The sequence below is a fragment of the Solanum stenotomum genome, chromosome 4 (assembly GCF_019186545.1).
Source record: "Solanum stenotomum isolate F172 chromosome 4, ASM1918654v1, whole genome shotgun sequence".
Lineage (NCBI taxonomy): Eukaryota > Viridiplantae > Streptophyta > Magnoliopsida > Solanales > Solanaceae > Solanum > Solanum stenotomum.
In genome coordinates this window covers 551,907-575,762 of record NC_064285.1, presented here as the reverse complement: position 1 = coordinate 575,762, position 23,856 = coordinate 551,907, and the positions used below count along the sequence as shown (strand labels likewise).

Below are 23,856 nucleotides of genomic sequence, written 5' to 3'. Positions count from 1 at the left end.
ATGTGAATAAAGAAAATATATCTTTCTTTTTCTTGAGCGATGTGTACTCTTATACTATATTTAACTGTGTGACCCTAAAAAAAGACAGTTCAGCGTACTAAGCTTTCGCTATGTGTGGGATTCGAGAAAGGGCGGACCACAAGGTCTATTGTACCATCCTTACCTTGCATTTCTACGAAAGACTGTTTATAAAACTTTAAGTAATATTTTAACTTAATTATGTTATGTCTTAGCATGGAATAAGACATCTTTAATTTATCTCTCAAAAGCATCATTTGATGTGACATTATATATCTGAAGTCTGTTTGAAAGACTATAAATACAAAGAGAGTTTGTTACTCTCATATATGTTTTATTCTTAGTTCATTTTCTACTTCAAGAGCAGCAAGTTCTTTGAGTAAAAACTAGTAAGACAATCATATTACTTTCTTGCAAACATTCTTCATTTTTTTTTTTGAGTCGATGGTCTATCGGAAACAGTCACTTTGTATTTCTCTTATATGTTTTACTTGAGTTGAGGGTCTATCGGAAACAATCTCTCTACCCTTACAAGGTAAGGATAAGGCTGCGTACTGGTATGCCATTGTTGTTGTATAGTTGAATAATCCCAATTATAGGCTGGCTTCATAATCTTGATGTTCTTGTTATTATTATTATACTCAATATGTTCCCATTAGATAGATACTTTTAAGAAAAAATATTGAGGAGTTACTTCATGTTGTACCACTAAAAGACTTGACTTTTTTTGTTTTATCATTTTCACAAGTCATGTTCATTATGCTTTATTATCTTGCTTACAGGCTAGTAATAAAACGATCGTTGGAGAATCAGACTGATGGAAGAAGAGAATGCGACTGGACGAGGCATTGATAGCATGGAAAATGAAGTTTTAGAATCCTCAGATGGCTCGAATTGTGCACGAGTATCAGATAAGACAGAGAAACAGAAAGTGGCTGCTGCTGATAAAGTTCCATATTATAAGCTGTTTTCCTTTGCTGACCCTGTAGATCATGCATTGATGGTTATTGGTATGATCACAGCTGTTGGTAGTGGAATCTGTTTTCCCCTGATGGCTGTACTGTTTGGAGAGTTAGTTGATTCCTTTGGAATGACCGTGGATAGCGAAAAAATTGTTGATGAAGTTTCTAAGGTACAAGGAATTTTCGATAGAATGCTATTCTGGTTATCTTTTCTTGATAATCTATCTGTCATTTCCCAAATTGTCGTGTTGACCCTTCAGACATCACAGTTTCAGCCGTTGGGCTGTGGCCTGTGAGCCTGTGACACATGAAGTCCAAAATAGCGCGTGTCATGTTCACTTGTCTCATCAGCTCACCCCTTCATCATTGGACATTATGCCATCACATACACCCTTAAGGACATAGTATCCTAGTTTTTCCACACCACCATGGAGTCTAATTAACTTTGATACCATATTTGTGACATTTCGAGTCCATGACATGTAAGGAGACCTCATGGATTTGTACCTGATGCCTCATTGAGCCTGTAATCCTCACATTCTCCGTCATGAGTGTCATATAATCCGATACTTAGATTGTTCTGTAGAAGTTTTGATGAATTGGCAGTGTTATTTCATTTAAATGCTTTCTTTCCTGTCCTATTTTTTTCAGGTAGCCGTTAAATTCGTATATCTGGCTCTGGGTTCAGGTCTTGCTACATTTATCCGTACGTATACTTGCCATGATGATATACCTTCTTCTATTTTCATGCCATTGTTTAAGTTCAAGAAACCTCACTACTCATACTAGCATCTTTCCAGAGGTGGCTTGCTGGACAGTCACGGGGGAAAGGCAGGCTGCTCGAATCAGATGTTTATACCTGAAAACTGTATTAAGACAAGATATTGGATTTTTCGATCAGGAGACTAACACTGGTGTTATTATCGAAAGCCTGTCTAGTGATACTCTTACTATTCAAGATGCCATTGGCGAAAAGGTATATCTTCAAGACAGGCCATATGTACATCATTATCATTTGATATATCTGGAAGACTTAGCCTGCATCACATTTAACTGCAGGTTGGAAAATTTATCCAGGTATCAGCTACATTCCTTGGAGGATTCGTAATAGCTTTTATTAAGGGGTGGCGTCTAGCGTTGGTCTTGTCATCTTCAATTCCTCCACTTGTCATATCTTCTGCTGTCTTGGTTATCCTTCTGACGAAACTAGCATCCCGTGCACAGACTGCTTATTCAGAAGCTGCAACTGTTGTTGAACAGACAATAAGCTCTATTAGAACTGTATGAAGAGTTGGAAAAAGACACTTTTTTTTTTCAATTTTCAACTGTTTCAAAAGTTCTCATTCACTAAGTTGCTTTATCGTTCGGGCAGGTTGCATCTTATACTGGAGAGAAAAGAGCAATTTCTGAATATCAGAATTCTCTGAACAAAGCCTACCATTCTGGTGTACAAGAGGGTTTAGCTTCAGGGCTTGGTTTCGGTGTTTTTATGTTTGTCTTCTACGCAAGTTATGCTTTAGCAATATGGTATGGTGCAAAAATGATTTTGGAACACAACTATACAGGAGGAGATGTGATGAATGTCATTATGGCTACACTGACTGGCTCCTTGTAGGTTCTATTCTGCTTTTTTCTTTGTATGTTTAGTTTTTATCACCCATAGAGGGCAGGGCTACACTGACTGACTTTTCTTAATGGCATAATACATAGACAGACACACTTGGTCTCAACTGACAACTAAAAACTCCAACTTCGAGTATGCACATCTAAACACCTCAACTCATCTCCAATTTACAATAGACACATCCAAAATTCATGTCATGTCCACGAGACACAATAAGGACAGGTTAGAGTGTTTAGTTGTCAGTTGACACCAAGTTGAGGTGTCTTGATGTGCGATCTCAAAGTTGGAGCGTTTACTTGTCAGCTCAGGACAAGTTTGAGCATATGTTTACGTATTATGCCTTCCTTTATGAATGATACATATGACGCAGAAACCAACACAATACTAAGCCTTAAATTTTCTGAATTATATTTACTTATTATTGATCTTTTATTATTTCTTCCCATTGTAATTGCAGTACTTTAGGATACGCATCTCCATGCTTGCATGCGTTTGCTGCTGGAAAGACTGCAGCTTTTAAAATGTTTCAGATGATAAATAGAAAGCCGGTCATAGATCCTTATGATATGAATGGACAGAAACTTCTTGACATTAGTGGTGACATTGAACTTAAGAATATTCATTTCTGTTATCCAGCAAGACCACAAGAGAGCATATTTGATGGTTTCTCTGTGTCGATACCTAAGGGAACAACGACAGCTCTAGTAGGGCGAAGTGGAAGTGGAAAATCGACTGTGATCAGTCTAATAGTGAGGTTCTATGATCCACAGGCTGGTGAAGTTCTAATTGATGGTATAAATATCAAAGAATTTCAGCTTAGGTGGATCAGGGGAAAAATTGGCCTTGTTAGCCAGGAACCTGTGCTGTTTGGTTCGACGATAAAGGATAATATTGCCTACGGGAAGGATGATGCAACACTTGAAGAAATTAAAGATGCAGTTCAACTTGCCAATGCATCCAAGTTCATTGATAAATTGCCTCAGGTCAGACTCTAGAGTTGTTTTATTTTAATTTCCATCAAGTTATAGCTATCTAAATTTCTTCTCAATAGCTTATAAAAAAATATTTTTGGCCATTGCTCCTTCTAATTCAGGGACTAGATACCAGAGTTGGCGATCACGGAAATCAGTTATCCGGTGGCCAAAAGCAAAGAATTGCTATTGCAAGAGCTATACTGAAGGACCCCAAAATTCTACTTCTTGATGAAGCTACAAGTGCTCTTGATGCAGAATCTGAGAGGATTGTTCAAGAGACATTGGATAGTGTCATGATCAACCGAACTACGGTTATTGTTGCACATCGCTTGAGCACAGTAAAGAATGCAGATACAATAGCTGTACTTCAGGAGGGAAAGATCGTCGAAAAAGGTGAGTCATTTATACCATCTTTTCCAGTCTGGATTCCAGATTGTTAGTTAATCATGCTGAAACCAATGTGATTATCCCGATTTTTCGAGTTTCATACCTGAACTATCAGGTGTGGGAGTTTCCTACCTGATACTTCAGATATGAAACTCGAAAATCGGAATACTTTAGGTGTGTTTCGGCCCTTCACTCTAGCAGAAATGTATGTACATTTGTTAACCGGCGAATCTTGTCTTTTTCAGAATGCTAATTTCTTATCCCTTTCAAACTTTTAGGTTGCCACTTGGAACTAATGAGAAATAAGGAAGGAGCATATGTTCAGCTTATACAATTGCAAGAGCTTAGCAAATATTCAGGAGAGCAAGAGTCAAATGAACTGGATAGTGAAGAGATAATCATAAATCAGCAGATTCCTGTGACACGATCAGCAAGTAGGGGCTCGTCGAGGATTGAGAATAGCAGCCATCATTCATCGTCCATTTCAGTTAGTGCAGCAGAGAAAGCAGTTGGTGAATGTCATGATCCTAATTCAACAGTTGTATTGAGTAAGGATAAAGACAACACGATTTGTCGCTTGGCCTTAATGAACAAACCCGAGATTCCAGAATTATTATTTGGTTGCATAGCTGCAATGGTCAATGCTCTAATATTACCTATTTTCGGGGTACTTCTTTCTAATGTTATCAAGACTTTCTATGAGCCAGCTCATGAACTCAGAAAGCATTCAAGATTTTGGTCATTGTTATTTCTTAGTCTAGGATTGGCAACTTTACTAGCAACACCCTTGAGGACGTTCTTTTTCGCTGTAGCAGGATGTAAGTTGATACGGAGAATTCGCCTAATGTGCTTTGAGAAGATAGTTTACATGGAGGTTAGTTGGTTTGACAGAAAGGAGAACTCGATTGGGGCAATTGGCTCTCGACTATCTACAGATGCAGCATCTGTCCGAGGTATGGTTGGAGAGTCACTCGCTTTGCTTGTGCAGAACACATCAACGGCTATAGCTGGTTTAGTTATTGGACTTGAAGCAAGCTGGCAATTGTCACTCATAATGATAGTTATGGTTCCTCTAATTGGATTAAATGGATATCTTCACATGAAATACGTTAGTGGTTTTGGCGGTGATGCTAAGGTTAGCTTCAAACTTCTGTACTAACAAAATGTAGCAAGTAAAATTAGCAATTAGTAGTTATGCAAGTGAAATTTTTTGGCAGAAATTATACGAGGATGCAAGTCAAGTTGCGAGTGAAGCAGTTGGAAGTATCAGAACAGTGGCTTCTTTCTCTGCTGAAGAGAAGGTGGTGCAATTGTACAAAAGAAAATGTGAAGGTCCAGTGAGAGCTGGAATAAAAGAAGGGCTAGTGAGTGCTGCAGGTTTTGGTTTTTCGATGTTCTGCTTGTATTCTGTCTATGCTGCCAGTTTTTATGCTGGTGCTCGATTGATGGAGTCCGGTAAGGTCACATTTGCTGAGGTTTTTCGGGTAAGTCTCGAGAGGCAAACATAAAACTTTTGTCAAGTCTCTCTCTATAAGTTCCTTCTCTTTGTCATTTAACTTTCCTACTTCTAAATTTCAGGTTTTCTATGGTCTTAGCTTGACAGCTACCGCGATTTCTCAATCAGGTGGACTTGCTCCTGATTCCACCAAAGCCAAAACTGGTGCCTCTTCAATCTTTGCACTTCTTGACCGGCAATCCAAGATAGACTCGAGTGATAACTCAGGAATGACATTAGAGAATGTGATGGGAAACATTGAGTTTCGACATATCAGTTTCAATTATCCAAGTCGACCTGAAGTTCAAGTCCTAAACGATCTATGCCTAGCCATTAGCTCCGGTGAGGTAAATCCTAACTCATTATTCATAGAATCCTTTTCCAGTCTTGCTACGCGATTTGACAACAATTGTGATGTAAACATGTTATCTTTTATGTTAGACGGTTGCTCTGGTGGGAGAAAGTGGGAGCGGAAAATCAACAGTTATTTCCTTGTTGCAAAGATTTTATGATCCTGATTCAGGCCTAATCACATTAGATGGAATAGAAATTCAAAAGCTGAAGGTGAAATGGTTGAGAGAGCAAATGGGATTAGTAAGCCAGGAGCCTATATTGTTCAATGACACAATAAGAGCCAATATAGCATATGGAAAAGAAAGTGATGCCACAGAAGCAGAAATATTAGCTGCTGCTGAGTTAGCAAATGCTCACAACTTCATCAGTGGCTTACAGCAGGTACGCCTCAGTCTCAAACAAGTTGAGATCGACTATATAAATCCTCATTTCTTCAGTTAAGCTCAACATTTTCTAGAATTTGCACATATACCTAAAATCTACACAAGTATGTCAGACAGATAAAGAATCATCATGTAACATATACTTAATGTGCAGGGCTATGAAACAGTAGTTGGTGAAAGGGGCATACAACTATCAGGTGGACAGAAACAAAGAGTTGCAATTGCAAGAGCTATAGTAAAATGTCCAAAGATACTACTACTAGATGAGGCCACAAGTGCGCTTGACGCGGAGTCTGAGAAAGTAGTTCAAGATGCACTTGATAGAGTAAGATCAGGCAGAACAACAGTTGTGGTGGCTCATAGATTGTCCACAATTAAAGGAGCTGATGTGATTGCTGTAATCAAAGATGGAGTCATTGTGGAGAAAGGAAATCATGAAACTTTGGTCAATAGACAAGATGGTATTTATGCTTCTCTAGTATCAAAGTCTGCTAGCACTATGAAGTAGTACATAAAAGGGACACCCGGTGCACAAAACATCCTGCATTCACACAAGTTCCGAGAATTAAGGGCCACAAATCTATGGAGTATGATGTAGGCGGTATACTCCGATTCAAACATCAGTAGTTGATTCTACTGCTTGAATATGTGACCTATATATAGGTCACACAAAGACATGAATAATGAAGCAGTACATATACAATTTTTTATTTTGTTCTCAATGGTGGTGTCTTGTCTAACTTACACGTACTTCAATTATTTCATCAGATACTTTTTTTTCATTACACCATCCAATAAATACATGACATTTGTCTTCACGTATACTCTTATATATAAACTATAGTTATTTAATACATATTCCAACCTTAATTCTTATTTAACTACTATGAGTAGTATGATTCAATGTAAACATCAAGAGTTAGAAACTTAAAGGTGAAAGACATGAGGGGGTTGCAACCTTATATGAAAATATGGATTTAAGTCGTATAAAATAATTGAATACATTTTTTGTTTATAGTTATAGTAGGTTATTATTCTATATTTTACATTATCATATCAGACTCGATATAAAGAATTACTTGCTATTAACTAAAAGTTAGCTTAACTAAAGAAAAATAATAAGAGTTGTAAATTGCTAATTTCACACTTGATTAAGGAAAGGAATAAATAATCCTTTTTCAATTTGGAGAATTTTTAAGTCGTGCAAGCAAAGAAACCCCAAAAAGAGATTATTTGCTTGCTCCTAAAGTAACTTAACAAATTCTAAAGCTAATTAGTTTAAGACCTTATCTTTATTTTAATAATTAATAATTCAAGGCTCTAATTAATATCGTATTTTTTCAAACTTTGGTAATAAGCAGGTACACAATCAACAATTTTCTTTTTTATGTTCTAGCTTTTTCCTTTGTTATGGTTTAATATGCATATATAATTAATATCTCTAAATATTTTAGGCGATCATAAACATTGCCACTAAAAAAAAAATCTATCGCAACTAAATATCTCTTTTGATGTAGTGTATATGAACATTACACTAAGGTGACACGAACGTTCATTTATCAACATAACATCAATGAAACTGTTAGAATCCCTCCGCTCTTAGTTAAAAGTCTCAGGTTCAAGTCTTTCATTAATAGTGAAATTAAAATATAGAAATAACATCTATTTAAAATTTAATACTTTCACCGTTTCAATTTATTTAACCTATTTTAAACGGACATAAAAAAAATAGGATAAACATATTGAAATGGAGGAGTATTTCTTTTAATAAAATATTTCCTAGGATAATTATCTTAACTTAAAAAAAAAAACAAAAAAAAAGTGACACCGCAGAATCTGCCACGTAATCAATTTCCACATCACTACGTGTCACTTACCTGGCACAATCACAGCCGTCCATTTCCCTAAAACTCAATCGAACAGTTCAATGAACACTACAAACGCGTGGCGGGAATAAGAAAAAGCGTGGGAAACTTAAAACTGTCACAATTTAGCGAGTGTACATGCCACGTCATCATCCACCTCATCTTCAACCAATCAAAATCCTCCACGTCAGAAAACAGTTACATCAGTTATTCAAACTTTTTAATTTTTTTTTCCTTTATATAATAAAAAAAGGAAGAGAAAAAAAATTAATTTTATAAATTATAGGAAAAAAAAAATTCTTGTTCAGTGTAAAGTTGAACAAGAATTTGATCATCATAATGGAAGCCTCTGCCGGAGTTTTACGCCGATTTCCTTCAGTCACCGGCGCCGGTGCCGGAATTAGCAACAATCCATTGAATCGTAGTTGTAGATTTTCATGTTTTAGTTTGAAATCGGTGAAGAAGGAATTAGTGGGTTGTGAGTTTTACGATGAGGGTTGTTTGGAGTATTATTCTTCTGGTAGAGGTGGAATTATTAGGTGTGGGAAGAAGAAGAAAGAGAAGGATATGGGGGAGTTGAAGAAAACGAAGAAGAAGATGAAATTACTTAAGGGTTTGACGAGGAATTTGTCGAATTTGAATGAGATGGGATTAGGGTTTGGTTGTGATGTTGATTTGGTTGATCAAGTTCAAGGGAAGACAATTTCGGTAAGTTTTTTATGAATTATGCTTACTAGCTTTAGCAATTATACATAGCCTTGTTGCATCGGGTTCATCTGAATCAAGTACTTTGGATCAATCGAAAAAATACTATAGGATCAAAGGTAGAGTTTTAAAATCCTGGATCCGTCTCTGAATAGGCTTAGGCTTTGTTATATGTGGTTTAGGTGAAGTTCATGTGAAATTTATAGCAATTTGTAAAAGCTTAGATCTTGCTAGATATTGTTGGCAAAAAGAATGAAGTTTTTGAAGTGGGACATTGAATGATTGTTGCAGTGTTATCGATTTTGTTGATTAGTGATTTTGTTGAACATGATTAGCACTTTTAACAGCATATTTTGGTTAATCCTCCAATGTTAACCCCTTCCCCTGTTGTTGATTTGCCAAGTTTAGTTAGTAGGAACACAATGGAAGTGTGATTTTCTTGTAGAGGCGCCCGTCTATTCGTGCTAGTAGATTTAGTTATTGCTCTTCTAGTTTATTCATGTTGCTGTTTATCTCTATGTAGGAGGCGGCGGATCTATTGCTGGGACAGCTTCAACAGCTAAAGGCAGAGGAGAAGGAGTTGAAGAGGAAAAGAAAAGAAGAAAAAGCGCAAATGAAGATGAAAGTAGCAGCAAGTCAAGTACAGAGCAACACAAGGAGCTGTGCAATGTCATCATCTTCAAGCTCGTCTTCAGAATCGAGTGAATCAAGTGATGATGAATGTCAAAATTTGGTTGACATGAAAAGCCTGAAAATCGGAACACTTGCTCAAACAATTCCTGAAGCGTGTGATCGAGCACTTGAGAATGCAACACTAAATCCTTTCCTTTCAACTCCAGAAGTGGATACAACAGTAGAGATCTCAAGCATGCCATCAACTTCCACTGAGGAATCAACTGGGAAGACGACAAGTTTAGAATTTTCAGTCCCTGAGCAAAAAGGCGAATGCTGCTTGGAAGCTAGTGATTGTCACATTGGCAATGTAGGCAGCAGTAGGTCTAATGTATCATCTATAGCAGCAGCTACAACAACAACAGCAGAGGGGACAAAGAGAATCGAAGTATGTATGGGTGGTAAGTGCAAGAGATTGGGCGCTGGAGCGTTATTAGAAGAATTCCAACGCGTTGCTGGGATTGAAGCTGCAGTCTCTGGTTGCAAATGCATGGGTAAGTGTAAAGTTGGTCCTAATGTCAGAGTTTCAGGGTGTAGCAGCAGCTCGGAAGCTTTCCAAGCCGGTGACTCGGTTGCTGTTAGCTCTACTCCAACTACTAGTAACTCTCTATGTATTGGGGTTGGCTTAGAGGATGTGAGTCTAATTGCAGCCAATTTACTTGGCAGATATCAAGAAGTAGGGCTGGCTAATGCTTTGCCTTAAATGTTCTTTTCTTTCATTAGCAATATAGTAGGTAGGTTTTTGGGATTTTGGCAATGAGTTTGAATCTTTTTTTGTTATGTAAATATCAGCAATATAGATAAAGTTTGCTATTTATGTGAATATTATCATTATATAGTGAGATTATTCTTTTTATATTTGGTATAAATTTTGATTTTAGTCCTTATGATGTTTGATTTAACATATTTAATCTTCAAATGATTTGAATTGTGCATTTTTGAACACCTTTGCTTGTAAAGCTTAGCAAATGTAACATGATTGCTAATTGCCTATAACATATCTTCTATATGAAGGGACTAAACACACTCATTTTAGTTAATTGAAAATGTGTTGTTATACCTATTTTGTAAACATCAATCATAACATATCTATTTTGAATGATCATAAGATAAAATAGCAATGAGTGATTACAACTTCAATAGAACCCAAGAAAAAAAATGCTTGATTGATTTAGACATGAAATGTACAGCCCCATTTTGGGATTTGATTAAGACATGAAATGTACAGCCCCATTTTGGGATTCATTTTGGGATTAAGGCGTAGTTGATTGATCGAATATCAATAGTCATTCGATATTCGAGTCAGAGTTTTGCGATAAAATAGTTGAAACAAAAAATGTTTTCACCATAAGCTGCATCTCTAACAGCTCTACATCTATCAGACAAATATGAGGGAATACACCATACTACTTGCTAAACAGTATGATATACTAGTCGAATATACACATCTCCAATCTCCTCTAATGTGTATAGAGATGGGGGTTTAATATTTGTTCTTGAGTGGCCTAATCACGACAGTGTTTTTTGCTGGGGTCCTGAGGTGAGTTATTACAGCGCTTTATGAAGGAGTCGAGGGTCTTCTGTTTTGAAGGGCTGCTGTGGGACTGATTAGTCGAAACTTCCAATGATTTCTCCTGGCCATCAAGCATCTGTCATATACAGTTGTAGCTTTATTAGCTTAGGGTGTCAGTTTTGTACCTTAAGTATTCAAGCACATAAAGAATTAAGTAGAAGAAGACCTGTCCGAGGTTGTCTAGCTTGCTCTGAACGACATCCCTGTACAAGAGACGTAAACATAACCATTACACCATAGTTTCTACATTTGGTATCGTTCAGAGTTGAATAAATTGGAAATCTCTACTAGTAATAAGGGAACATACCAAATTATGTCATCAACAGTGTCATTCGCCAGCAGATAACACACATTGACAGAGGACACCTAGAAAGGAAGTTTGTTAAAGTTCTGACTCTGGAATTCTTAGATACTTAGCTCTTCTGATAAATGGACACACAGAGGCACCCATAAACTCAGTAGTTAAACAAAAGTATTGGAATCCAGACAGGTAATACCGAAACACCGCAAATAAATCAGTGTCTTGCTGTTTATACTCATTTTATTTTTCTATTTCAAGTGCTAAGGAACCATCAAGAGCTAAGTATGTCAAAGATGAATTTAAGGACTCTGCAAACGAGCACTGTAATGGATGAAGCTGGAGTTGGACATCAATGAGTTTCATTGCCAAGACTGCTTAATCACACACACATTCCTAATATACAAAGCTCAAGTGGAAAGAGAGTCATGGAGAGGGTGATTCTTGAAGTAAAGTAGTGTGGTCAATACTGGCCATTGAATATCTGAGCTTGCAGCAACAGAAAACTAGCCAAGCCAGGCATACTAGCAGATTTGAAAATAATTCAAGCAGAGAAGTCATCCTGAAACAATTATACAACATTCTGTAGCTCACCTGGCCAATTCTGTGAGCTCGATCCTCGGCTTGAATAAGGTCACCTGGTGTCCATGATAATTCTGCAAATATCACTGTGCTTGCTGCTGTTAATGTTAGCCCAACTCCCCCAGCTCTGATGGAAAGCTACAATACAATAGTTAAAACAATATTATTTTCCATCCTACATAATCTCACTTTCCAACTGTATTTAAGGATCGATAAGGAAATCATTCCAACAGGAAAATTACGCTGTTTTGACTAATTATAAACAGATTAATGACATTACCACTGCAGCCTTAATTGTTTCTTTTTCCTGAAAATCTGTCACCAAATCTTGTCGTAATGCTGATGGAGTGCTGCCATCAATCCTAATACAACCAACCTTCTTCTTCTGCAAAACAAGGGAATGTTCAAGTAGTCTATAATTCTCAAAATCTACTAAAATATGAAAAACTTACTAGTAAATACTCATGTATTGAATCAATCATTGATTGATGATGTGCAAATATCAGGAACTTGCAGTTTGCCTGCATGTTTGAAGAAACCAAGAAGCATAAAAAGAGTATCAAAGTTCATATGAACAAGCAAGAAGTGAGCATATTGGAGAAGATGTGCAACTGCTCTACACACAAAGCATAAAACGTTGTCAGAAAAAAGGACAGTAGCATTTTGCATGTCTGAGCACTCTTTGGTTAAATGATAGAACTGATATGAGGACCTTCCAAGCATTGCTTAACAGCTTGAACCTTGCACTTGACTCGAAAGTAGTTTATATGAGAATTTGTACATTTAGACAAGTCTTAGATGACCTGTGTTGTCATTAGCCAGGCATCAGACACCTAGAACTCAAGTTGAAACTTAGTTGCTTTGAACTCATCGAGTTACAACAATGCTCCCAATATCCTAATTTATCTATAGGTCATTAGGTTGTGTATCTGGTACTGTAGTTTATTTTCTTCTATCTAACATAAATGCAATAACTTCGAAATTTGAAAGCCAACATTTTCTGATGCTATCTTTCTCTATTGCTCTTCAACATGAGAACAATATATTCCCTTTCCTCGCAGATGATATTGTTTTCTAAACCAACATGATGAAAGATATAAATAAAGAACACTTCAATAGAGAAGTTGGAGATGCTTTCACTTTGTATTCTGAATATCTAGGATGTAGAAGACACAAAAAATCTTCTCACCTCAACCATGGTTCCTAGGTAATCCAAAACTGCTGGAATTTTGGCCTCAGCGGAGGCAGTGTAAATCTGCAGCCCACAAGCAAAGTATAGGGGTTAAAACTCTAGTAAAATTTATCAATTCTAGCAATAAAGCAGCCAATCAAGCTTTAGAAAAAAAGAAAATAATCCAAAAAATTGGCAGTGAGCACAATAAGAAACAAGAATGAAATGTCAAATTTCATTATTATAGACCAGCAATGAAAGAAATACGGTGGCCAGGGGATAAGAAATGCATCTTGGGCCAAACTCAACCCCAAAAGCTAACTCATGAGGTGAGGATTGACACAACAATATAAAGAGACCTTCACATCCCTAATTAGCAGATGAGGGAACTCAACCCCCTTCCCCGCACACCCATGCCTGCCAACTGGAGCATAGATAGTTTAATATTGGGGTCCAACATTGGGCAAACCAAGAATTAGGATGGGTCTGATACCATGTGAACAATTAGAATAAGGTGGAGAAAACTCAGGTTGATTATTCCATCAAGTCATTTGGGTTTAAATAGCTAAGTGGACATGTTCTAAGCAAGAAAAGAGAATCAAATACATAAGTAGTTAATTACAGGGAGTAAATCATACATAATATTTTTACAAGATACTAGAAGATTCTAAAGGAATATATTAATAATAGTAGGAATATGGAAGAAGCATTGGTATCTGCTGGCATTGAACATGAATTGTTCAGAAAACAGATCTTTTAATGTTTGGGGGAAGAGAAGTCATAGCTTTTCCTTCGACCTGGTTTTCTACCTGCTAATTGAAATAAGTTGTAGATAAGAAGAGATGCTATGATCTAGGGTCCTCCTTATTTGAATCTTCTACCTACAGGTAAGACATGCATGAGACTAGTCATGGAATGTGATCCACTAGCCTCAAAAGAGGGAAAGCTTCTCAAACCGCCTGCACACAGGAGCACTATTCTAACAGCAATTTTTTTTTTGGAGAAAGGGATACTTTGTGCGTCAATTCTCAAGGATCAAGAGACAAAGAGAAGCATATTATGCAGTAAGACCAGATATGATATTTTCAAGAGTCCTTGATATAGTGATCAGCTCTCAAACTGATAAAAGAAATAAATAATCAGGACAGAAGTTTGCAAATGTACCTTACTGATGAGGCTCTTCTCTGCAAACTTGAGAGAATTAGCCTCCTCCTCGGACTGAGCTGATTTACCTTTCCCCTTAATGACCTCCAACTACAGGACACAACATTAGATTAAGTAAATATCTTCCTCAGAAATCAAGGAAAATCAGGTATCATTATTGAAGACAGTTCATTACAATCTTTGGACAGGGAGTATCAGACATCATTTACTTAACTAAATTCCTATCTTTAAATTCAAATTAAGAAAAGGAAGTTTCAGAAAAGAGTAATAGAATATTAAGTGTCCTGTGAGAAATACCACAGCAAGTGTTAAGGTATTCACAGTTGAAAAGTCAAAGAGGTTCCGGAAGAATTGAAGTCATTCAACGCATAAACTTAGACGATAAAAGAATGCAGAGGAAACAGCACTTCTGGTTAAAAGCCCATTCAAATTTTAGGGTGGGCAGGGGATACAAAAGTGTAATCACAAAGGTATTCAGGAGTACCTCACTAAATAGAGCATTAACTTGTCTCATCTCCTTCTCCCCCAAGTTTAGGAAAACCTGCAATAAAGTGAGAGAGAATGAGATGAAGTCATGCAGCTAGAACCATCAAATGTAAGCCTAAAATTTATACATGTTGCCTCCGTTTCTGAGGGAGTTCAGAAAGGACATCCTTTTTTAGTCGTCGAATCATCACTGTTGCTTTGATTAAACTGTGCAGCTCTTCGTGATTACTTGCACCTTGATAAACTCCAAAGATGCCCTAGAATGTTCAGCAAACCTGTTAGAGCACTTCTTAATTATTGTAAGATCTCAGAGGCGGCTTCCGATCCAGGAGAATTTTGACTTACACCCTTGCAATAGCGGTTGCCATATTCGTGCACGTTCTTATATACAGTAGGATGCAAGGCCTCGAGCTGTGAAACCACACAATTTTAGCTCACAAACCCCCAACAAATAGAACTTCAATTTGAAACTCGACTGCCATTATTAACTGTATGCAGAGCCTAATACTTAATTGATCATAAAAGCTGAACATATACCTGTTTGAATAGTTCAATTGGCCTTGATAAAGCAGGAGTTCCACTGAGCAATATCACATACTGAGCTTTCTGCAGCAGTCAACATGTAAGTTCATCAGGACCACTCGTACCACTTATACATTTGGTGAAAATGTATGCTCATCAACTTGGATGGGAATATCAAACCAATTTTGTTTTGCAAGTTTGTTATTCAAGATCCATTTGTCCACGGTCCAACTGATACTTTTTGTTTCTTTTCTTTTCTTGTTCATTTCGATGTGTTCTATACTGGAGAAAGCTTTAGACAAAGTCACAAAGGAAGAGCTTGTGTGGAATTCTCTGCTGTAAATTGTATCTTGAAATATATATTGCATACAGTTCAGGGTGGTGCACCAGACTAATTGATGTGTGCCTCCTTTCACAAGTGATATATCCATTTACTTTCTGTTTAAATGAATGAAGTTAACAGTAAGAAGTATCAAGAGATGCCTCCATGTACCGTACACAGGTCACTGTAGTGATATGGCCGTCTACATTTTTTCTTTTTTTTCTGAAAAGTAATACTTCCATTGACTTACCGTTAGATAAGAACTCAATATAGACCAACTCCCACCCCCTGAACACAGAGAAAATGCATGCAGACCATTTCTTTATAAAAGAAAGGAAAAGACCTGTAATAAGGGAAGGGAAGCACTGGTTCTTTTTGCTTGGGCATTTTTCAAGAAGTGTGATTCATCTGCTATAACAACCTGAATAAACAAATCATCACGGATAACAATCATTAAGTAGCATGAAAATGCAACCGTGACATCCAACACAATGAACTTACCCTAAACAAAATAATCAAGAGCATAGATAAGTATCAATATCCAAACATTGAAGATCTTAAACATTGAATTGAAGTAACAGTATGGGACCAGTATGCCTCTTGTATTTACTATCTGTTAAGAAAATGGGTCCAGGGTCTAATTCAACTCCAAAAGCTAGCTCATGAGGTGATAACTGGCCAAGACCATACAAGGTGACTACAATCCACTTCCACTATCAATGTGGGATAACACCCACTGCATGCCTTGAGCTGAACAATAACCCATTTCCTCCATCATGAGGGATGCTTGACACTAATTATTTTTCAATTGTCTTTTTGATAGCTCAAAAAATTTAAAAGTTGTTAATATAAAAGTATAAAAGCAGCACATGAAAGTGAACCAATTAAGTGTTGCCACTGAAGCAATAAAAGTGTATCCAAGTAAATAAGAATAGAACGAATTCCAGATAACAAAAAGGTTCTTTGATTTCCTGGATAGGGTTCTACAGCCCATCAAAAAGTCATCTATCATTTCCTCTAAGTAGTCCACCCAACATAACAAGGAGCGACCTCAAACAAAATTCATCGAGCCTTAACTTAGTAAAATGAAATGGCAATTTATTTTTATTTTTTTTTGAAACTGGTAATATTATGAAATGGCAATTTATGTCAACTGCATTGCAATCGTTATATAATAAAAGGGTATCCAAACAAGTAAGAATGGAACAAAATCCAGATAACTCANAATCAGATTGAGGACTGGCCTTGGAAGCTTATATGGAAAGTCAAAATTCCTTATAAAGTTTCTTGCTTCACTTGGCTTGTGGCCAAACAAGCTGTTTTAACCCAAGAAAACCTCATGAAAAGGGGGATACATCTAAGTCCTAGGTGTTTTTTCTGTGAAGAAAAGGCTGAGACTGTAACCCACCTTTTTATACACTGCAGGATTACCCTTCAACTATGGGAAATGTTTCTAAGTAAGAAGGATCTGAACTGGGTAATGCCAAGGAAAATAGATCAGACTTTGAAGATCTGGAGCAGTTATGCTAACCTGTCAGACCATAAGGATAGGTGGAAAATTATACCAGCTTGCATCTGGTGGGCTGCTTGGACAGAAAGAAACATCAAGTGCCATCAAAACAAGAGCAACAATATCCAGAAGATGAAGATGAAGTGCTTAGTTTTGTTTCATTTTTGGTGTAAACAGGAGTATAGGGAAGATCTAGAATCAAGTATGGATGTCTTAGGATCATTGTAATTTTTTGTTAAAAGGGTTGAAGATCTTCTAGATACTCCATTCTCAATTGTAATTAGGAAACCTGTAACTTGTTGTGGCAGGTCTCTGTTTTTGTGTGGAAATAGAATACAAGTTGTTGCCTTCTCAAAAATAAAAAAAGTAGTATTTTCAATCCAATTTGTTGAATGAACTTAAAAGACTAGAAGGCAGCTTCTACCTTAAAAGAGATTTGTCAATAGAAAAGATTGCTCATAATAGCAAATGAAGAAAGCATCTATGCCAATCATCTACACTAGTACGGACCTGGTGTGTGCACCAAAAAGAAACTAAAAGCATGAGGTTGTTCCTCAAGTATAGAATGACATTCTCAACCCCATCAAATGTTCTCCTAGTCCTCTCTTTCCAAATCAGCCACATAAAGGCTAAAGGAGCAACAAGTGGCTAGGCGAGAAGCATAAAACCCATTGCTAATATGCTGAGGCAACTGAGGTTTCTAATAGGAAATGCTTTTATACCATGTAGAAAATCTGAAGGGTAAAAAGAATAAAGAGAACAAATTTTGTGTACTGTAAAACTTGATATCATGAATACAAGGAAATACTCATTTAATAATGCGGAAACACAACAAATGAAACCATATTAATTAGGCTGACCAACACTATTTTTTAAGATTGGCACCTTATTGCTGTCCTTGACTTTCAGTTATCCTTAACATTTTATGTTTTTTGTTTCATTTTCTTGTTATTACAACTTCTCCATAATTTATCAACCAATTAATCATATCTGAAGAAAGTTTTGACATTTAAAACATAAGAACAAGAAATTCTAATGATTTAACATCCTTAAGTATTCACCACGGTATGAATTATCACAAAACTTGCTGCAATATACTAAATATTTATACCACCAAATTAAACTAATTCATTATATACATCTTTTTTCCTTGTGTAACAACAAAAATGTGAAATTTTTACTTGAAATGAAATTGAGGATATCTGGGAACTCGAGTGAACTCTTTCATGAGAAAACAAGGATTGTGTAGAGCTAAATTTTGAAGTACACCTAACTTCCCAGATTGAATTGTAAAGACTAATGCAGGCAACATGATACTAAATGTATTTGTGAAAATCATTATATTTAGATCTCAAGATAATTGATAACTCTAAAACATCAAACAACTCACTCCATCTTCACAAAAATAGTAAAAAAGGTATTGAACAATACAAGTATTTCCGATGACGGAATGTTCATCCACTGTTGAATCATCTGCATTAAAGCACCAAAGACGGTGAGAATAAGGCAAAACTACTGATAATTTACAAATATTAACTTGACTTACCGAAGCCCAGTGAAGCCGTAAGGCAGATGGAGCAAGAACAAGAACTGGCCATGATTCACGGACACATGAAACCACAGCGATAGCCTGCAATGTAAGCAGAAATTCAGCATGTACGATATACAGAGATAGGGTAACCAAAGATGCATGTCAAAGAGAATTCTGATTATAGGAACTTGATTATAAAAATATGTCATACTTTTGGTCTTATGTGTATCAGTTATGGATTGAGAAATATAAACACATGCTAGCTGAAAATCAAAACTACCTATGTCAAATATAGTTGTGATTTGAAAGAAACAAAAATAATCTTCTGCCAAGGCATACTTAAGGTAGTATATAGTAACAGCATAGTTTCTTATTCTCCAATGTGTATCACTATTTGTTGCTTCATGTACTTTGAATCTTGCTAATTTGCTATCATATTTCTTGCAACCATGCTTTGAATGCTCCTCTTTGAGCCGAGGGTCTATCCAAAACAACCTCCCTGCCCCCCCAAAGGTAGGGGTAAGGTCTGCGTACTTCCTACCACCCCAGCCCCTACTCTTGGGATTATACTGGGTTTCTTTGTTGCTGTTGTTTAGCTGTTGTGAGTTAGATCTAGTCATTTGGATGCAGCAATGGCATCTTGAGGTATCTCTTATGGTTAGATAAAAGTAATGCGAGTGCTCATACAGACGTCAGGAAACGAATAACACCATTTCTCCACGGGGATCAAATATCAACTAGTTATGCGAAATAATTTAAGCAACCAACCCAAAACCTTAAGGCAATGGGTGCAAGGCCCAAGACCTTTACAAACCCTTTGGAAGTCCTTACATAATTCAAACACTTCAGTGCTTACGACCTCATTTTGGGGTTTACACATGAACTTCAATATGGCCTTTCAGGTGTGAGAATGGGCTTACCAAAGGTTGGCTCTGCTACTATGTGAAAGAATTTGAATGTCTAATCCAATTTTAAAAGGCAAGGACAGGGTCTGTTAGAAACCTCCATACAATCCATAAGGGAATTTTAATAACTCAGCAACCTATCAAGCTAGAACTTAGGACATAAAGTAGGACATCATAGGAAAAAACAACTCCGTATCAAATATAGTAAAAGGCTGCAACCTAAATGAATAACCAATACAAACTTGATATTGTCGTTATATGAAAATATCATCATGTAGCAGGTAAATGACTATAAACTAACATCTTTGACATAGTTTTAGCCACAACCTGAAGAGTCTTTCCAAGTCCCATCTCATCAGCCAACAGGATACGCCCTCCATGTTGTAATGCAAATCTAAATAGGAAAACGTAAGCCTTCCTTTTCTAGTCAAAGAACAACGTGCCCTTTCTCTCGGTCATATTGACAAATAGAGGGAAAAACTCGAAAACTTTAAAAGAGTTGTATAACATACCTAACCCCTTCACGTTGAAAAGGCAAAAGCTTTGTTTCAATACTATTTGGAATAAATTCATAATGATCTGGTAAAAAAAGAGGAATTGAATAAGCATACTAAGCTAGACGAACTGTCCTTCTATACAAAATGAATATTTTAGTGATATATAAAAGCAGGTGTTACATAGACGAGGATAAGATGTCCTTCTATAAAATTCTAGGAAACAAGAGTGTAATAAAAAAATATGCTAACATGACCCTTCCAATATGAACTGTAGAAGATCTAATAAGGATGTTTATGAAGGTCTAAGGATATTCCACTAGTTGCCTTCAGCATTTGATTACATATTCAGATTCTTTCACATGGAATCATGGTCAACCTGTGCCAAGTCAATTCTCACTCTCATAAGTCTACATTGAAGTTCACTTGTGAACCCAGAAATCATTTTATACATGCAGAAGTGAGTTGAGTTACAACTTGACCTAAATGGATTGGGATTCCAAAGGTGCTTAAAGATGTTGAGAAACTCAACCATTACCTTAATGTTTTGGATTGGATGCTCAACTTCTTTCACGATATATACCATCAGAAGGAATGTCTTATAGGTATTGAGAGCAATGCATTTAGCAAACCAACATCAAATACATGGGCCTAAAATGAAACAAGAACCAGCATACAAGAATTTGTTTAAGGTGGTGTTGAACCAGTTGTTCAACCTGTGCATCGTCTAATTCTTGAATTTACTCTCCCTATTCTGATCAGTAATCTCATCGCAAACACTAGAAGAAAGATGGTGCAATTTCTGTTATTTCTTTGCTAATCTGTTTAATGATAAGCATCACCATGGAATCTTCATGGTAGTAATCAAGCAGAGTAGCAGTGATAATTTTACCTCGAAGGTCAGGCATCACAGAAGCAGCAGCAATGGCACGTTGCACCAGAGGATCTAAATTCTCCAACTTGCATGTAAAAGATGAACCAAACATTAGCTTGCTTGAATGAGGAGCGAAAAAGGATTTAGGATATTTAAGTTCCAGCTTCTATGGGAAGAAAAATATGCACAAGGTCCACCGAAGCTAACTCCTAATAGTTTTGTAGTCTCATCTGAAGTTGGGAAACTGTAATTCCGGGAGACCAAAAGGATTTGAAATCCTTACCTCTAGATTGGAGCCAGAAATTTCATGGAGAACTTTTTCTGCTACAGACAACGATGACAAAGGAAACATCCACAACCTGCAACATTTAAGAGCAGTCACTGCATTTAAATTTTGGAAATTATCCCTGCAAATCATGATTTAAGATTCTTGGCCAACCCACATTCTAACATGGATAACACCAGAACAACAACATCCCCAGTGTAATCTCACAAGTGGGGTATGAGGAGGATAGGATGCACGCAAACCTTACCCCAGCCTTTGTGGGGTAGAGAGGTTGTTTCCAATAGACCCTCGGCTCAAAAGAAGTGTAATCATAACAGGTTAGAAAGGAAAATAACAACAACAAATAGAAAGATAAACAAAACAATCGAAGTACCAGTTAGTAGTAAAATTGAAGAAAAAAATACCATGCAAATACAAGGTAAGACTACTGAATAAGAAAAAGATGAGAAAAGGAGGCTAGCTCCCTGCCTCTCCCTCAGGATTCAGGAAAGTACTAAAACACACAACTACCTGCTACCCTTCTACCCTAATCCTCGACCTACAAACTTAACAAATATTGATTGTGTTAAGGATGGAGCTATTCAAGAGATGGGAGAGTAGTACTTCCCAGAAAACAAATATTCTTTATCCTTTCCTCCTTTTTTACGATTCTGATTGCAAATATACTTGGACATCCACAATAAGGCAGTTTAAAGTCACAAGAAAAAAGAATAAAATGAAAATGTATTTGCTATCAGTTGGTGTACTTGGGTGGAATCGCAGTAAACATTGCTTTTTGTTCCTTTTAGACTTTAAATTCCCATATCTCCTCTTTACCGGGGTTTATTGGAAATGAGGATTCATTTTGCTGACCCTAACTAGTTTGGTAGTGTTGTTGTCGTTGCGTTGGGGGGGGGGGGGGGTTGTGTACCAGCAGTTCTGTTGCCTGCCTAGGACCTATTTGTAAGGAAAAGCAAGACTGAGGGCGGAGGGAAGCATAACAAAGAAAAGGACAAGAATACCTCTCTTTTGCACTCCAACTAGCTTTAGGGATTTTACGGCAAGCTTCAACAAGTATCTGGTAGAAAATAAGGTCCACATAGTTTCAAAAATCCAAAAAGAAACTCTTCAACAAAATAATGCAAGTAGGCCAATAGCTACCTGATCATATGAAAACTTTGCTGCAATATTTCCACTCGCATGAAGGAAAAATTTAACCAAGCGCTTTTCTGTTAGCTGTTTCATGTGATTGTCATTATGAGGCCCAGAATATCCAACAGAGCTTTTCCCTTTATTTATTTGTCAGGGGGTTTTGGAGGACAGGCATACAGGAGTCAGGAAGATTGGAAAATCAGATATAAGCACCTTAAGATGGGAAATGCAAGAAACTCACCAGAGACCTTATCATATCCTGATGAAGGTCTTATTATAGGTGCAGCAGATAACACATCTTCCTGCAACAGAACCCAATTAGCTAATAATTTAGTTACTTATCAGAAAAAGCCTAATACTTTAGCTCAAGTTGCACCAGCACATAAATACAGTTACATAACATGGATGCCAAAGTTGCTAAATTCTTCAAAGATGCCACAAAAACACACTAAAACATGCAAATATCCGTAACCTAATGTGTCAAACAATCTACACTTTCAATCTAAAACCCTAAGAACACAGGTCGAAATAATCCAAAAACATACCCAATGTAATCCCAAAGTGGGATCTAAGGAGGGTTAAGTATATGCAGACCTTACCCCTCCAACAGAGTTAAAGAGGTTGTTTCCCATAAACCCACTGCTCAAAGAAAAGCATATCAAAGCAAATCGAAAAACTAAATAACGAAATTGAAGAAATCACAGCAAAATACTACAGAAAGCATAATAAACCATTCTAAACAAAAAAAAAAAAAGGAACAATAACTACAACAAAATAGTGCAATAATCGAACTACAAAATACAATAAGACACCAACAGAAATCAAACAAAAGTTGAAAAATCCTAAATGGGTATCACCGAAAACATGAGTAGAAATGAAACTGACCCTTTTATATGAAACCCCAGAACCATTACCATCTCCTTGAAGGCGAGACAAAACAGTTGATTGCAAACAGGAACTCGTCGTAGCAGAAGAAGAAGATGCATTTCGCTCAGCAATTTGCCTTAGGGCATCTCTTTCAAGTTTATCCAATTCCTCTGCACTCAATTCCCAATCATCAAAATCCATTTTTTCCTTCTTCTTCTTCTCCAAAACTCCAATTTTTTGAATTTCAAGAACTGCTGCCGGTTTTTTTTTCAAATTTTGGGGGTTTTGCTGTAGATATTTGTATTGTTTTTTCTTGTTGAGTTTTCAACCAAAATTGCCCCATAAGTTTGAGGGTAGGTCTCATTTCATCCTTATACTATTAGTTTGAGCATTTATTGTCCACTTAACGACGACTAAACCGAATGTATGAAGCTAAAGTTCTTTCCGATTTTTTGCCTTCTAGTTTAATAGTTTTTGGATTAGCTTTCGTGTTTTTCATTATACGCCTTTATTGAGAAAGACCTAGCCCTATACTATTAGTTTGAGCATTTACTATCCTTTAAGTTTGGTAAAATTGAGCATATTTTATCCACTTAACGACGACTAAACGGAATGCACGAAGCTAAAGTTCTATTCAGTTTTTCACCTTCTAGTCCACAATTGTCAGATTAACTTTTGAGTTTTTTATTATACGTCTTTAT

At 36.7% G+C, this 23,856-nt stretch overlaps 3 protein-coding genes across 3 annotated transcripts; 2 read left to right on the top strand and 1 right to left on the bottom strand.

Annotated features, from left to right (window-relative positions):
• The first annotated feature begins 835 nt into the window (after positions 1–835).
• Positions 836–6,820, top strand: LOC125862198 (ABC transporter B family member 11-like). Its single transcript, XM_049542211.1, has 12 exons — positions 836–1,150; positions 1,632–1,686; positions 1,781–1,956; positions 2,040–2,261; positions 2,353–2,591; positions 3,062–3,587; positions 3,698–3,971; positions 4,244–5,100; positions 5,183–5,449; positions 5,544–5,807; positions 5,902–6,195; positions 6,352–6,820. Exons 1-12 carry the CDS (start codon positions 836–838, stop codon positions 6,703–6,705), a joined length of 3,843 nt encoding a protein of 1,280 aa, XP_049398168.1. The 3' UTR covers positions 6,706–6,820.
• A 1,507-nt stretch (positions 6,821–8,327) lies between these two features.
• On the top strand, positions 8,328–10,281 carry LOC125862192 (diacylglycerol O-acyltransferase 3). Its single transcript, XM_049542204.1, has 2 exons — positions 8,328–8,770; positions 9,291–10,281. The coding sequence occupies exons 1-2, from the start codon at positions 8,402–8,404 to the stop codon at positions 10,140–10,142; spliced, it is 1,221 nt and encodes a 406-aa protein (XP_049398161.1). The 5' UTR covers positions 8,328–8,401; the 3' UTR covers positions 10,143–10,281.
• A 454-nt stretch (positions 10,282–10,735) lies between these two features.
• LOC125862781 (uncharacterized) lies at positions 10,736–23,419 on the bottom strand. Its single transcript, XM_049542907.1, has 24 exons — positions 23,174–23,419; positions 22,530–22,590; positions 22,298–22,425; positions 22,159–22,214; positions 21,155–21,230; positions 20,890–20,956; positions 20,016–20,082; positions 19,831–19,897; positions 18,614–18,697; positions 18,458–18,540; positions 17,098–17,140; positions 15,901–16,059; positions 15,251–15,319; positions 15,059–15,124; positions 14,842–14,970; positions 14,712–14,768; positions 14,228–14,317; positions 13,082–13,147; positions 12,345–12,413; positions 12,173–12,277; positions 11,905–12,030; positions 11,320–11,378; positions 11,179–11,215; positions 10,736–11,088 (listed from the first exon to the last, which is right to left on the bottom strand). Exons 1-24 carry the CDS (start codon positions 23,354–23,356, stop codon positions 10,945–10,947), a joined length of 2,091 nt encoding a protein of 696 aa, XP_049398864.1. The 5' UTR covers positions 23,357–23,419; the 3' UTR covers positions 10,736–10,944.
• Positions 23,420–23,856: the final 437 nt, after the last annotated feature.